Genomic DNA, 17277 nt, shown 5'->3' on the forward strand with positions numbered 1-17277 from the left:
TTTATTTATTTATGAAATATAAGCTGCAATTCTCTTAATTGCTAATAATAAAAATACGGCACTTATTAAGAAACGCAGCTTGAAACAAACAAGTCTTTATTGTCCATCTGGCTTGTAAATAATCAGGGAATGGTGGGAAATCTGAAGGAGACTTTTCTTCTAGTTCTGTTGGGAAGAGGGTTGTTTTTTTAAAAAAAGGCTGGCCATCTGCCATGGATGCTTTAGCTGAGACTCCTGCATTGCAGGGGGTTGGACTAGATGACCCTCGGACTCCCTCCCGACTCTACAATTCTGTTTTTATTAACTTTTTAAATAACAATTCACGCAACTGTGACCCAGCTTAGAAGCCATACAAAAATTGAAGGGCAGCTACAGTCACAGAATAATAAACAGACGAGAAAACGAGAAACCCCAGCTTTAAAATTCAGCTCAGCTCAGGCAGTCACGGAGCCACACGCAGAACTGAACTGAACCCGCCTCCTATGAGTTAAATCGACCGAGCGCCGGTTCCTAGAGCGGCCTGGTCTCTTTCTCGTCCTCCTCTGCTGTTTAAAGGGGAAGCTCCTTTTGTCTGCGTTCGTCCCTTTTACACCCCGTGGCTGCGGGAGAAGCAAGTCGGAGGAGCCCAAAGGTGTTTGCGGATCTCCCGTAGCTGAGCTGCGTTGCCTTTAAGTACACGGCTGGATAATGCCGCTTGCGCACGCGACTGGGCACGTGTGCAGGGGTTGGGGGGTCAGGCAGAACAAGCCGCTGCGCATTTTATCCAAGAGTAATCCCACCTGAACCCAGCGGGCTTCATGTCAAAGCAGGTATGCCTATGGTTTTCGGTGGGAGGGAACAATCCCCTGCGTATTCTACTCAGAAGTAAGCCCACATGAACTAAGTAGGGTGCATTTCCATGTGAAGGTGCATAAGCTTGCAATCTCGCGCGTATTTATTCAGGATCAAGCCCACAACTCGGTGGGGGCTTGACTTCCAAGTAAACACAGATATGGTATAACCATAGAATTTGCAGAGTTGGAAGGGACCCTTGAGGATCATCTAGTCCAGCCCCCTGCAATGCAGGCATATGCAGCTGTCCCTTGTGGGGATGGAACCTGCAACCTTGGTGTCATCAGCACCATGCTCTAACCAACTGAGCTCTCTAGTGAATGAGATCACTACAGTTTATTGGCACCCTTCAATCAGGGTGGCCACATGCCAAGGAGAACAGGGTTTGGGTTATGGCATCTTTAATACAAGGAATTTCAGCAGTCTTGGGCTTTTTTTTGGGGGGGGGGTAGGAAGTCAGAGAAAGGACAATTGGGGTTTGAACTATTTAAGGTCATTAGATTTATCTTTCTTTCTTTTTTGCACAGCATTGAAAAACAGCATCAAAACATCGTAATCCAGAATACTTATACATGGGTGACTGATAGGTAACGTTAGTTAGAGTTGAAAACGATTTATTTAGGGCATTGATTCTAATGGCTTTATACAGAGTATGACTGACATTATATATCACTGATAATGAGGAGGATTAAATATGAAGAATTTCTCTTCCCAGCATGTTTTGACATAAGCCTGGCTATGACCGCATTATGTACAGACTAACTTGGGAGTATGTGCCACAATCCTATGTATGTCTATTCAGATGTGAATCCCATTGAACAAGAGGAGATTAGAGAGAGCTAAATAAGTGGTTTTTACAGAATGTGGCACCTTTTTATTTCACACACAAACCAGACTAATGTGCAGGAATCTCTCCATATTTGGCAGCTGTAAAAACTTGGAACTTATAAAATCAAGAGCAAAATAGGAGTCTAATTACTAACCTTATAATCAGGATTGTGCATTGTAGTAACCAAAGAGCTATAATGATAGGAGTTCCTTTCTTTTTTATTATGATTGTGACTCTTGTGCTTACTTTATATTTTTTGTACAATATACTATTATTATATTATATTATATTATATTATATTAATGTGTTGCTTTGGTGAGGAGTGAAAGAAGAGAGTGGCTTTGGTGAGGATGGTTGGTGGACAAGTTAAGTGAGCAGGGGACAGAGTCTCATATTTGATTTGTTACATGATTTATTTTGTAGCTCAGTTAACATTATCATCAGTCATCATGTTTCAGGCATGATTCACACTGTCTTCTCTCTTCCTTCCATCAGATAATGGAGACGTGAAGAATAATCTCAAGGTAGAAATGTCTGAACAACAGAAACAGATTGAGATATTGGTGAAGCCACTGGAAGAGACCTTATCTCAGTGCCATGCCAAGGCAGAAGCCGCTGAACAGCAACATGGATTGTTGAGACAACAGGGGAAGACCTTGGGGTTGGGAATGGATGAGTCCACCCTGGGTGAGGAAAGCTTCAAGGACCAAAGCGAAATCCCGGCCCAGGGAGAGATGGAAAAAGACAAGGGACTAGTAATTTTAGAAGAAGAGAAGAATGCAGACCTCATTACTTGTGGGAGGAACTTTACGGCAGTGACATTGTATGGATGCTCAGACGATGGAAACTCCTCCTGTATGACCTCTGAAAATCAATGGGATCATACTGCAAAGGAGAAAATATACACATCTTTGGACTTTGGGGACTCCTTTGGTATGGATGCTGGCTTTATCAAGCATTATGGAACCCACACAGGATGCAAAACGTTTCAATGCTCGGACTGTGGGAAGAGCTGTGAAACAAAAAACCAGTTGCTTGTGCATATGAAGGTGCACACAGGGGGAAACCCACTTAGATGCACCATCTGTGGGAAGAGCTTCTCTCAGAACGGAGACCTCTCTGTTAATGAGAGAATCTACACAGAAGACAAAATGTTTATGTGCTCAGAATGCAATAAATCCTGCCCCCACAACACTGTACTTGGATGTCCCCAACCCCAGACAGGGGAGGAACCATATAAATGTTTAGACTGTGGGAGATCCTTCACTCGGAACTCTGACTTTCGTAAACATCACAGAACCCACACGGGAGGGAAACCACATAAATGCCCAGACTGTGGCAAGACTTTTGATAAGAAATTTAAGCTAGTGACGCATGTGAGAATCCATACTGGGGAGAAACCTTTTAAGTGTTTGGACTGTGGGAAAAGCTTTGCTCAGAAGGGAAACCTTGTGGTTCATGAGAGAAGCCATACTGGGGAGAAACCATACAAGTGCTTGGATTGCGAGAAGTCCTTCAGTGTGAATGCAGACCTTATTAGACATCACAGAATACACACAGGAGAAAAGCCATTCAAATGCCCAGAGTGTGGGAAATTCTTCAGGACACACTCTGAAATGTACAGGCATCAGAGAACTCACCCAGGAAACAAACCATTCGACTGCTGGGACTGTGGCAAAACCTTTAGTCAGGAAGCCCACCTCGTGTCACACCTGAGAATCCACACTGGGGAGAAGCCCTACAAATGTCCAGACTGTCGGCAAAGCTTTGCCCAGAAAGGGAACCTTATTCTTCATCAGAGGACCCACGTGGAAGAGAAGCCGTATAAATGCTTGGATTGTGGGAAATCCTTCCGTGCAAAATCTAAGCTCATAGAGCATCAGAGGCTTCACACTGGGGAGATGCCCTATGATTGCTCAGACTGCGGTAAAAGCTTCAGCCGGAAAGGGAGCCTCCTTGCCCACATGCACTTCCATTCCGGGAAGAAGCCGTATGAATGCTCCATTTGTGGGAAATCCTTCATTATGAACTCTGATCTCCTTAGACACCAGAGAACTCACACAGGAGAGAAACCGTATAAATGCTCAGATTGCGATAAAAGCTTTAGTCGGAAAGACGGCCTGCTCAAACACCTGGTAATCCATTCTGGGACAGAACTGCACATTCAGGAAAAGCCATACGAATGCTTGCACTGCGGCAGGAGTTACAATTACAAACAGAACCTCATTGTGCATAGGAGAACTCACACTGGAGAAAAGAGATTTAAATGCGCAGACTGTGGTAAAACCTTCAACACAAACTCTGAACTTACCAAACATCGGAGAATGCACACGGGGGAGAAGCCGTACAAGTGCTCCGATTGTGGGAAAAGCTTCGCCCAGAGGGGAGGCCTGGTTGCCCACAAGAGGACCCACACGGGGGAGAAGCCGTACAAATGCACTATTTGTGGGAAATGTTTTAGTCTGAGCTCTTGCCTGATTAGACACCAGCAAATCCACACAGGGGAGAAACCCTATCAGTGCCCAGACTGCGGACAGTGCTTTACTCACAAAAGGAACCTTGTCAAACACACTGCAAGCCACCAAGAAGAAAAACCATATAACTGCTCAGACTGTGGGAAACGTTTTGGGATAAGTTATCACCTCGTTCAGCACCAGCAAATCCACTCAGGAGAGAAACCGTATAAATGCTTGGAATGCGGGCAGAGTTTCACTCACAAGAGAAACCTTGTGGTACATGCGAGAAACCACACGTCAGAGAAGCTCCACAAATGCCCAGACTGTGGGAAAAGTTTCCCTCACAAAAATAATCTTGTCGAGCATATGGAAATGCATGCAGGGGAGAAACCGCAGGAATGCCCAGAATGTGGGGAAAGTTTCACTGATCTTCTTGTTCTTATTAAGCACAGAAGAATCCACTCAGAGACAGCCTTGGAGGAATCCTCCTATTGGGAGAAGATACTTTGTTGAAACGTGCATGGACTTTTACTGCATATTAGAGAAATTACACTGTAGGAGATGCTTAGACTCAAGAAGGCCAAATGTTAGGAAGTGTGAAACCAGTGAGGGTGGTGAATGCCCTGCGTGAGTATCTGGAGGAGTGATGGCGGTTGATGGGTTGAGGTTGAATCCCAACAAGATAGAAGTACTGTTTCTGGGGGGCAGGGAGCAGGCAGATGTGACAGACTCCCTGGTCCTTAATGGGGTAACTCTGCCCCTTAAGGACCAGGTGCACAGCCTGGGGGTCATTTGGTCTCACAACTGCCATGGAGGCACACGTTACTGTAATTCTGTGTCCACGGCAGCTGTCTACCAGCTTCATCTGGTACCCCGGCTGAGACCCTACCTGCCTGACAACTGTCTCGCCAAAGTGGCATGTGCTTGTCTTCCGCTTGGACTACTGCAATGTGCTGTACGAGGGGCTACCTTTGAAGGTGACTCAGAAACTACAGGTAATCCAGAATGTGGCAGCTAGACTGGCGACTGGGAGCAGCCACCGGGACCATAGAGCACTGGTTCTAAAGGATCTACGTGGGCTCCCAGTATGTTTTCGAGCACAAGTTAAAGTGTTGGTGTTGACCTTTAAAGTCCTAAGCAGCTTCTGCCCTGTATACCCAAAGGAACATTCCATCTCCATCATCCAGCCTGGAAACTGAGGTCCAGCACGGAGGGTTGTCTGGTGGTTCCCTCTCTGTGAGAAATAAAGTTACAGGGAACCAGGCAAAGGGCCTTTTTTGTAGTGACTGTGGAATGCCCTCCCATCAGATGTCAATGAAATAAACAGCTACCGTGTTTCCCCTTTTTTAAGACGTAGTCAGAAAGTAAGCCATGGCAGCATTTTTTAGCATTAGTGAAATCTAAGACACCCCCCGAAAATAAGACATACCTCCATGCGAGACCGCCGAGCGCCCCAGCCAGCCAGAGGGGCCTGCAGCGCCTGGCCTCTTCTTTTCTTTTTTTTGGGCTGCCCGAGGCCTGCCGCCCCACCACCGGAACCGGCAGCTGCAGAGCGGAGCGCTCCGAAGCAGCGAGCGCTCGGAGCGCCCTGCAGCGCCTGGCTTCTTCTTTTGCGGGGGGGGGGGAGCTGCCCGAGGCCTGCCGCCCCGCCGACGGACCCGGCGGCTGCAGAGCAGAGCGCTCCGAAGCGCCGAGCGCTCGGAGCGCCCTGCAGCGCCTGGCCTCTTCTTTTGGGGGGAGAGCTGCCCGAGGCCTGCCCCCTGCCGCCGGAACCGGCGGTCTGCAGCGCCGAGTGCCCGGAGCGCCCAGCAGCGCTGGGCGGAGCGCCGAGCCAGCAGCCTGCCGCCTCGGTGCCGTGCAGAGCGCCCAGCAGCACCCCGAGCCAGTGGCCTGGCCCCTCCGAGGAGGCCTTAAGGTACAAGACATCCCCTGAAAATAAGACACCGTGTGTTTTTTTGAGTAAAAAAAGTTATAAGACGGTGTCTTAAAAAAGGGGAAACACGGTATATGACATTCAGAAGGCACCTGAAGACAGCCTTATATAGGGATGTTTTTACTGTTTGATGTTTTACTGTGTTTTTCTGTTCTGTTGGAACATAGCTGCCAAGTTCTCCCTTTTTTTAAGGGAAATTCCATTATGCTGAATAGGCTTCCTTGCGAGAAAAGGGAAAACTTGGCAGCTATGTGTTGGAAACTGCCCAGAGTGGATCGGGCAACTGAGTCAGATGGGCGATGTACAAATAATAAAATTATTATTATTATTATTATTATTATTATTATTAGTGCTCCATGTACACAGGCGTATAAACATCATAGCTGCCAAGTCTCCCGTATTTCCAGCTGTTCCCAGCCGAAAAAACGGATTTTTTTGTTTTTCCCCGGTTTATTCTGGCGCGGCAGCCATTTTGGAACTGGGCGGAGCATGCTCAGAAGCGACTTTTGATGCTGCTCTGCCCAGTTCCAAAATGGCTGCAGCGTGACTTCTGGTGTGGCGGCCATTTTGGAACTGGGCAAAGCAGCATCAAAAGTCACTTCTGAGCATGCTCCGCCCAGTTCCAAAATGGCGGCAGCGCTACTTCCGGTCTGCTACTTCCGGTCCGGTCCCTTATTTTTCAAGAAGGAACTTGGCAGGTATGATAAACATGTGTATGCATATATTTCCTTGGTTAATGATAAAATCAAGTAACATAATTGGCATCCCATCTTTGAGTCCTAATGGAGTTCTGTTGGTGGTTTATGTGGTGCAGGGATTGGGAACCTATAGCCCTCCAGATATGGTTGACCTCCAACTCCCATCTGCCTCATCCATTAGCCAGAGATGATGGAAACTGTAGATGTCTATCAATATCTGGTGGGTTCCTGATCCTTGATAAAGCAAATAATATATACTCATTGAAACTGCTGTCCTAGGCATGTCTACTGAGAAGTGAGCCTCACTGGGCACAATGGGGCTTACGTTCAAGGAAGTGGGTAGAGGATTGCAGCCAAACAGTATTAATTAAAACCCTTTAATAAAGTACATGCAGACATGTTTCAATCATTTTTTTTAAAAAAAGCTTCTGTATGGCTTATTTCTGTAATAATGTGCCAGATGTTTTTGTGAGTGGATCTATCCTATATTGTCATCCCTTGTCTTGAAATGTTTTAACAGCTGGGTCAGGGCTGGTTCCATCAGAAATTGACAGAGTGGGGAAGGTTTGGGTGACCTGTCTAGGAAAAGGGCTTGGCCTCCATCACTGCCTCCTGGGGCAGTGAGTTCCTTAGTTTAACTATGCACTTTGTGAAGAAGTGTTTCCCTTTGTCTGGAATTGCCTTCCCTTCTGCTTTATTGGATGCCCCTACTTTTCAGTGTTGTGGGAGAGGGAGAAATATTATCCCTAGCCAAATTTCTTCACACCATGCCTTTTCTCTAAACAAAGAAGCAGAAATCCTTGCAGTTTTTCCTCTGGCCTCTTGACCCTTTTGATTGTCATTTTCTAAACCTCTTCCACCTCTGCTATAGCCTTTTTTTGGGGTGAGGCAACAAGAACTGTACACAGTACTCCAAATGCAGCCACACCACAGATTTGTATGACGGCGTTGTGATGCTTTATTTTCAAAATCTTTCCTAATGATCCCTAACATGGAAATCAGCCATACACTGGGTTGACAACATTTTCATTGAGCTATTCTAATCTCCATTTCATCATCTTCATTCATCTTGAGTCACCTTCTCCGGAATGCCTCCTCTGTATACTCCTGCCTTTTGGGAGTGGGGTGAAGAAGAAGACTATGACGCGGAATAATTTTAGCAGTTGCCATTTGTCGTACTTAATTCTTTATTTGTATATGCCACCTTCCCTGCAACATCAAAAAAATGCTCAATTTTCCTCTCGATAGTTTGCAACGTCAGGGAAAAAAATAACGCAATTCACTCTCACAAAAAACATAACAAAATTTAAGAAGCCGTAAGTATTAAATGAAGTGTATCAAGAAATGTACAATAAAATGAATCCTTGTGTAATTCCAAATTAGGTATAACAAAAGAAACACAAAGCAATAAAAATACCAAGCACAGCAAAAATAAAAATAATCTCCTAAATTAAATCTTGACCGCCAACAAAAACTCCTAAACCAAATCCCACTGTGATAGCTCAGTGAGAGGTATAGGGGTCTCTCAGCACCCTTAACAAAAACTTGGATTGTTTGGGGGAAGCCGTAACTGATTAAAAGTGGAATAATGCTGCTTTAAATAGATAGTGCAGATGGGGACCTTTGAGACCCTGAAAAGAGTTAAAGTGACAGAGGCTTGTTCCTAGAAAGGCTTTGGAATGCTGGATGGGAAAAGAGCCTCTTCCTGGCCCCGCCTCCTTGGTCCAGGCAAATTTTGAACAGCTGCAGGAGGAGGTGAGTTGCACAGCAGGAGTCTATTTAGGGAAAGCAGAGCAAGAGGGGAAGGGAAGGGTGCCCAGAGGGGACAAACCTAGGGAGTGAAGGTGGGTGATCTTCCGGAACACAGGCGTTGGCAGTGGGGTTTCCTCCTTCCTATTCTTCTGCATTCCAAGTCCTGCCGAGTGAGTACATTGCATTTACTTCGGTTCCCAGGCAGTTTAAAAAGAAAAGAAAAGAAACCCAGGGTCTTGATATCCATTGTTTGAAAGTCCAGGAGTAGATGCAGCTGAACTCAATGGGGCTTCCTTCTGCGTGGACTGCCCTGTTTTGTTTTGGGTTTTTTTCTTTTTGCAATATATTAACAAAATCAAACATTTTCACAATAATATTCATAGCAATAATTACATTGTTTCAAAAATTGACTTCCCACCCCCACCTCCACAGTGTTTTTACTCAAACCTTTTCATGACATAATATCTTTAGCTATTACAAAAACTTTCTCTGTTTACCGTTATCTAGGATTTCCCTGCTAAGATGCTTACATTTAGAGGGAGGGGGCAAATTTTGGATTGTATTTCCTCCCTCATTTATATTTGGCCTGTGGTGGAGTGTTCATTTATTTTTATTTATTTATTGAATTTATATACCGCCCTATACCCGGGGGTCTCAGGGCAGTTCACAGAATAAAATCAAGATATAAAACCACAAAATACATAATAAAAATGAAAACAACAACCCAATAGCCCCCCCCCCCCGTTTTATCCTCACAACAACCCTTAGAGGAACCCCAGAATGAGAGACCATGACCGAATGAAGGTCACTCAAGCCTCATCTGCACTATACTTATATCGGTAGGATGCCACAGTCATGGCGTCCCTCAAAAGATAATTGGAACAGTTCACCAGATTACGAGTCTACCTCTCTTAACTACTACGTATACCACACTGGAGAGCTGGACTAAGACCTTGGGGACCACTCAGCCATGATACTCACTGGGTGAGCTTGGGCTCAGTCACAATCTCTCAGCCTAAATTATCTCACAGGTCACATCCCCTTGAACTTCTTGGGGAAAGGTGGGATATAAATGCAGCAATAAAAGAGGAGGAATAATGAAGGAATTGGGCCTTGAGTGTTGTGGCGCCTGCTGTTTGGAATGCCCTCTTGTTGATTATTATAAAGGTGTTGCCTCTGTTGTCTTTTCAGCACCTACTGAATATCTTTCCCAGTCTGCCACAGGATTGGATTTTTTTTCGTGTGTGTGTGTGTGTGTGTGTGTGTGTGTGTGTGTGTGTGTATCACTTGTTGTTTGCTGCCCTGGGCTCCTTTGGGAAGAGGGGTATAAATTTAATAAAGCAAAAAAATAAAATAAATAAATTCTTCAACTCAGCAGGTTAAGACCCAACATGAAAGAGGTTAAAATGGAGAACCATGAAAAAGGAGCCAGGTTTCCTTGAGGTCTGAGGCTGGTGAGTGGACAGACTCTTGCTGTGAGGACGATCTCATGTCCCCTGACCAAACTGCAGTCTGTGCAGGTAAGGGAACGGGAAGAACTCACAGCTATTTCTCAAATATTTTCTGATGCCACAGTATTTATAGCTGTTAAGAGATGCTACTCAAGAGACTAGGGCTGTGTGAACGCTACACCTTTAAAGCACAGTCTTTCCCTTAATGAATTCTGGGCACTGAAGTTTGTTAAGGGTTGCTGATAATTGTAACTCTGTGGGGTGGAAACTGCAATGCCCAGAATTCTTTTGAAGGAAAGAATGTGTCTCTCCTGTGCACTAAATATTTAGTGTATACACAGCCATATGCAATAAATGCCCCTTTGAGAGCCCCGAAGACAGGCTGCACACACACCACACATTTAAAGCACCTTTAAAGCACACGACTCCCTCCAAAGAAGTCTGGGAATTGTTGCTTGTGAAGGGTGCTGGGAATTGTAGCTCTGTGATGGGGAAACTACAGTTTCTGGGATTCCGTGTGATTTAAATGTATGGTGTGTCTTTAGCCTTTAGGCGTCTTAGTACCATTGGCTTTATTTAAAGATATACAAGCAGAATCTTACTAAAGGGTTATGCCTACAAGGAACTTCCAAGAGGAAAAGCTGTGGCAGAATCATGCTCCAAGGCTGCAATCTCACTTTCAGTTACTTCTAGCTAGAAACCTCCCTTGCTCCTTCTCTCTCTCTCTCTCTCTCTCTCTCTCTCTCTCTCACACACACACACACACACACACACACACACACACACAAAATCTATCAAATAGATATAGAAATAGCTCTGCCTTGTGATACTCTGTAGGGTGCAGTGTCACGAATAAAATTTTCCTCAGGTCGTTGATGTGTTATTACAGGGTCTCTTCAGGGGTGGGGGGGTCTTTCAGGTAACCCGGCCTCCAAATTATTCAGGGCTTTTATGTGTGTGTCACAAAAGACTTTGAATGTGGCCTGGTAGCTGATGGACAGTCATTGCAGCTCCCTTAGTGTGGATATAATGTATACTAATACTTCATAGCATTGTGAACCTCCATGACAGTGGTATAAAAGCTGGTATAAAAAGTACTTAAAAACAAATAAATAATAAATACCACTCAGCAATAGTCCCTTCAGAGTAGCTTGACTGTCTCGCCTTGCCTCAGGCTTCATGGTCGCTAGGCCAAGGCTATGTGCACGTCATTTAAAGCACAGCCTCCTCCATACCCCAAAGAATCCCAGGAACTGTAATTCATTGAGGCTGCTAGGAATTGTAGCTCTGTGAGAAGCAAACGGAAGTTCCCAGGATTTTTTGGGGATGAAAATGTGCTTTAAATGTATGGGACGTATTCAGTATCTGTCTCTCTGGATGTAGGGTGTCGACTCACAGTTGAATCTCTCTTTCCTTCAGATATGGAGCCTTTGAATGAGGAAGCTAACAAGAACCAAGAGCTGAAGAGCTCTGAGCTGAGGGAGCCACTCCAGGCAGCAGCGCAGACAGCCAAAGAGCAAGATACCCAGTGCATTATGAAGGTGGAAGCTGTTTGGAGACAATGGGTGGGAAATCCCAGCGGGATATTAAATAAAACAATTAGATGTTCAGAAAGCAGCAAAGGCCTGGATGAAATCTCAGCCAAGGAGGCAAAAGGGAAGGATGAGGGACAAGTAACCTCAACGGAATGTGATAACAGCTCCTACATTGCAGAAGAGAGGCCGTATAAGTGCTCAGACTGTGGGAAAACCTTCTGTAGGAACGCTAACCTTATTAGACATTATAGAACCCACACAGGGGAGAAACCCTATGAATGCAGCGTATGTGGGAAGAGCTTCTCTCAGAAAGGAAATCTTGCTATGCATGAGAGAATCCATGCAGAAGAGAAGCCGTACAAGTGTTTGCATTGTGGGAAATCATTCTGTAAGAACGCTGACCTCCTTCGACACCAGCGCAGTCATACAGGGGAGAAACCGTATCGGTGCTCAGGGTGCGGGAGAAGCTTCAGCATGAATTCTGACTTTATTATACATTTCAGAACCCACACAGGAGAGAAGCAACATGAATGCTCAGAATGCGGCAAAAGCTTCAATAAGAAATGTAACCTGGTTGCACACGCCAGGACCCATACCGGGGAGAAACCGTACAAATGCTCAGAGTGCGAGAAATCTTTCACTACAAACTCGGAAGTCTTTAAACATTACAGAACCCACTCAGAAAACAAACCTTATGACTGCTGGAACTGTGGCAAGAGGTTCAGGCAAGAATCTCATTTAGCCGCACATAGGAGAATCCACACTGGGGAGAAGCCATACGAATGCTCAGACTGTGGGCAGAAATTTACTCGGAAAGGAAACCTCGCTCTTCACGAGAGAATCCACACAGAAGAGAAACCGTATAAATGCTTGGAATGCGGCAAATCGTTCCAAGCAAACTACAATCTTATTGCACATCAGAGACTCCATGCGGGAGACGCTCCATACGGATGTCCAGACTGCGGCAAAAGCTTCATCCGGAAAGGGAGACTCGCAGCACACCTGCAGTTCCACTCAGAGAAGAAACCATATGAATGTTTGGATTGTGGGAAATCCTTTGTTATGAACTCTGATCTCCTTAGACATCAGAGAACCCACACGGGCGAGAAACCATATGAATGCTCAGACTGTAAGAAAAGCTTTAGCCGGAAAGATGGCCTTCTCAAACATATAATCGTCCATTCAGGGGAGCAATCGCAGACGTATGAGAAACCCTATGGATGCTTGCACTGTGGCAGAAGCTACAATTACAAGCAAAATCTCATTATTCATATGAGAAACCACAGTGGAGAAAAGCCCTATCGGTGTTCAGACTGTGATAAGGCCTTTAATACAAACTCTGAGCTTACTAAACATCGGAGAATGCACACAGGAGAGAAACCGTACAAGTGTTCTGAGTGCGGGAAAAGCTTCAGCCAGAAAGGAGACCTCATTGTCCATGTGAGGATCCACACAGGGGAGAAACCATATAAGTGTACCGATTGCGGCAAATGTTTTAGCCTTAGTTACCTTGTGATCCGCCACCAGCAAATGCACACAGGGGAGAAACCGTTTCTGTGTTCTGAATGTGGGAAATGTTTTGGTATACGCTCAAAACTTATTCGGCACCAGTTGACTCACACAGGAGAAAAACCATACAAGTGCTTGGACTGCGGTCAGTGTTTCACTCGTAAAACGAACCTTTTCAAACATTTGGCAGCCCATTCAGTGAAGAAACCATAGAAATCCCCTGGAAGCAGGCGTTGGGTTGATCCATGATTGCTATAGTTGTCTTCCTCACAAGTGAATGCACACAGAGCAAAGCAATCATACCTGCCAAGTAGCTGTCAGAGAAATAAGGGACCGGGCCGGAAATAGCAGACCGGAAGTAGCGCTGTCGCCATTTTGGAACTGGGCGGAGCATGCTCAGAAGTGACTTTTGATGCTGCTTTGCCCAGTTCCAAAATGGCCGCCGCGCCAGAAGTTGCACTGCAGCCATTTCGGAACTGGGCAGAGCAGCATCAAAAGTCACTTCTGAGCATGCTCCTCCCAGTTCCAAAATGGCCACCACGCCAGAATAAACCGGGGGGGGATTCGTTTTTTCAGCTAGGAACAGCTGGAAAAACGGGGATTTCCCAGGGAAAACGGGAGACTTGGCAGCTATGAAAGTAATTCATATTAATTTTCCTAATGGGAAAAAGTTTCAATCTCTCATCAGCCTTAAAGTAGTTTATTTGGCACAGTTAATTTTCTAAGAGCAGTAAGATCCTTCAGGAAGCACTTAATAAGCAGGGGTCAATTAAGAAATTGTGGACTCCAAAGGGAGGTACGGTAATTGAAATACAACTCTTACATCAGAATGTAAGAAAAGATTAATTGGTATTAAGAATATGAGAAGAGGCTGCTGGATCAGGCCCATATAGTCTAGCATCCTGTTCTTACAATGGCCAACCAGATGCCCTTGGGAAAGCTGCAAAGTAAGACTTGAGCAGGAGAACACCCTCCTCTGCTGCCGCTTCCAGCAACTGCTGTCAAGAAGCATTTACTGTCTCCAACAATGGAGGCAGAGCATAGCCATAATAAAATACAGTTGTGCCTTGGAAGTCGTACGGAATTCGTTCCGGAAGTCCGTTCGACTTCCAAAATGTTTGGAAACCAAACCACAGCTTCTGATTGGCTGCAGGAAGTCCGGGTTCCAAAGAATGTTCGAAAACTCACTTCTGGGTTTGTGGCATTTGGGAGCCAAAACGTCCGAGTACCAAGGCGTTTGGGATCCAAGGTACAACTGTATGTTCTATAATGATGAAATTATAGATCTTAAAACGGAAATATTTGTGTGAAAATGAATGAGAGTTATTCAGCAGGAACTAGCTTTGGAAGGCTAGAAATGGATCTGGGCTAGGAGACCACCACAAATTATATCTGTAGGCTGGAAGGAATATATATATATATGTGCAATATCAACAGTATCTGATTCTTTATTGAATTTCTCATACACACACATACTGCACAGGATATATGATATGGTGGTCAACACGCAGGCTGTTTACGTATATTTTGGAGTTAATAGATAATTCAAACTTATTGCTTTACTGTCCAAAATGTTATCTTGGAATGACCAGGTATTTATTACCAAACGGTCCAAAAATAATATTATTGAGCTATTATTTTACAAGGGTTTGTAGTGGAGCTGGAGCTGTAGCTGGCTCTGGTTTCGTATTTGCTGAAAGCAGCAAAAAGAATTATCGCTAAAGTGTGGAAGGCGAAATTGGCACCATCAATTCTGACTGGTCTGGCAAGTTATTGAATATAGTAATACTATTCTTACCGGTCATTTATTACTTGCTTTTCAACAGCAGGACCAAGGGTAGGTTACAACAATTTAAAATTCTGGAAAACAGTCAAAACAGATTGCAATCACAGGAGTAGGGAAAAACACATTTTGAGTGTCCAAGGCCGGGGTAAAGAGACGGTAAGGAAATACATGAAGCGCAAGGAGAAAAAGGAAGTGCAAAGCCAGCTGAGGGGAAGTTAGGGCTGGTCCTCACCCCCAACCAGGGCTGGATTAACCATTAAGCAAAATAAGGCTTTGCGTAGGGTGTCGAGGTTAGGGAGGCATTACAGAAATTTTCCATTGCTGGATTTACCATTACAGTAGTCATATGGTGCAGCTGAACCAGGTTGCACAAAGAAGGCTCCCGCAACAAATGGGAAAAAATGCATACTATATATACAACAATAAAAAATAAATATAAAGTGGAAGTATGCAAAAATAAACATTATTTTCCATCTTACTGTAGGCTTTGTTTCATTTCGGATTATTATTTTTTAACGGTTTATTGTTGTTTATAGTTTGAATTGGGTATCTATGGGGGCACCAGAATCTTGTAAGTGCTTAGGTGCTCTAAAGGTCTTAATCCAGTCCTTACCTTCAGGTTTTTGTACAATATTCCCCACTTTCCACTGGCCACTTTCTAATAACTTCCTGCACCCTTCCAGATATGTCAGATGAACATAATTATCTAGTACAGATTTTGAGGAAATGCCAGGCACCCCCTTCTTAAGAACCAACTGCTGGGCATATAGTGGGGAAGAGGCTGTTGTCATTATGCCCCCCCCCTTTGCCCTTGTGGACCTAAGAATGTAAGACCAGCCCTTCTAGATTAGGCAAAAGGCTCTTCTAGTCCAGCATCCTGTTCTCATGGTGGCCAACAATATGACTGTGGGAAACCAGCAAGCAGGACCTGCCTGAGCACAAGGCTCTTCTCTCCTGCAGTTTCTAGCACTTGGTATTCAGAAGAATTAGTGCCTCCGACAGTTTAATGCAGAGGACTTTGTGGAGGAGTCTGGCTGGCTGTGGTGAGAAGCAGGATGCAGGATTCGAGAGGTTTTGGGTTGGATCCAGCAGCGCTCTGGACTGGAGTTGTATCTTCCCCCCGCCCCAGAATTCTTGCCTGTGTTTTTGGGGACTATTCCCAACATGCATACTAACACAGTGTAACTGATCATGGTGGGAATCAAAGCTTAGTCAGCAATGCTTATTGTGCATGTGTATTAAACATGAAATGAGGTATATGATTGGTGGAAATTGAAATGCTTTGTTTGAAACTCATAAATACCCCTGCCCGGACCCTTGGGCAGGGTTACAGTTTTGCGAAAAGATTCGACTGTAACCTATTGCTTTGCAATAAACAACAATGGACTCCTAACTCCTCTTGTGTCTGAGTTTTATTGGCGGCCGTAAACTCAGAAGATAAGCCATTTTTGGCTTACAACACCATCTCACTTTATTGTGTCCTTTATTTATTTATATGCATCTGATCAATATGGTTATTTATATCCTGCCTTCCAAGACAGCTCAATGAAAATAATAATAATAATAATAATAATAATAATAATAATAATAGGCTTAAATAATATCAAAAGTTGAAAACCTGTGGAGGCAAAACATCTAAAACCAGCAAAAATGATTCATGCTACATATCTCTATTCTGATATTTTATCAAATTCATTAAGTATGAACTTCTAAGAATTGTTACGAAAAGGTCATAAAATGTTTGAATTTGCAGCTTTAAATTACGACCGCACTAAAGTGGTGACATATTGAAGTGTGTTTATGATGCTGATCCACTTTTATTTTTAAGTAAAGTCATTTCACAACATTTTGCAACATTCGCAGACCTGGTCAATCCAGGATTGTCTCCCCGCAGCCCCACCCCCCAAAGACTGTAATACAGTACTGGAACCCTTGGAGATATGTATTCAAAACCCCATTACACCATGAAGCTCAGTGGTGACCTTGGTCCAGATGCAGAGTCTCAGCCTTGCCTACCTCACAGGGTTGCTGAGTGGATAAAGTTGGGGCAGAGCATGAACCATTTATGCCACCTCGGGCTTCTTGTAGGAAGGGTCTATTATCTGTCTAACTGCCTGCCTGCCAGCCTATCTTCTATCTACTGTATTCTGTAAACCACCCTGAGACGCCCAGGTGTAGGATGGTACATAAATTCAATATCTATCTATCTATCTATCTAACAAATAAATGCTGTGAATCTTAATTAGGTGCCTTAGGTCCACAAAAGGTTTTTTTTTTAACCTAGAATTTCACCTTTTGCTTGTGATGCAAGATGTTAGGGCATTTTTGGCTGCAGAGTTGTATACACAGGCGAGAAACTGCTCATGCAGCCCAGAGGGTCATAGAATCATAGAATTGTAAAGTTGGAAGGCAACCCAAGGGTCATCTAGTCCAACCCCCTGCAATGCAGGAATCTCAGCTAAAGCAAAACAAAACCAGCACTTCTGAATTTTGCTTG

The 17277-nt window shown here is 44.4% G+C and overlaps 1 protein-coding gene across 1 annotated transcript; it reads left to right on the top strand.

The window, feature by feature from the left end:
- Positions 1-539: 539 nt before the first annotated feature.
- On the top strand, positions 540-13452 carry LOC118080242 (uncharacterized). The gene is made up of 3 exons (XM_035105182.3): positions 540-809; positions 2156-4627; positions 11370-13452. The coding sequence occupies exons 2-3, from the start codon at positions 2191-2193 to the stop codon at positions 13205-13207; spliced, it is 4275 nt and encodes a 1424-aa protein (XP_034961073.3). The 5' UTR covers positions 540-809; positions 2156-2190; the 3' UTR covers positions 13208-13452.
- Positions 13453-17277: the final 3825 nt, after the last annotated feature.

The sequence above is a fragment of the Zootoca vivipara genome, chromosome 2 (genome assembly GCF_965207765.1).
Source record: "Zootoca vivipara chromosome 2, rZooViv2.hap1.1, whole genome shotgun sequence".
Lineage (NCBI taxonomy): Eukaryota > Metazoa > Chordata > Lepidosauria > Squamata > Lacertidae > Zootoca > Zootoca vivipara.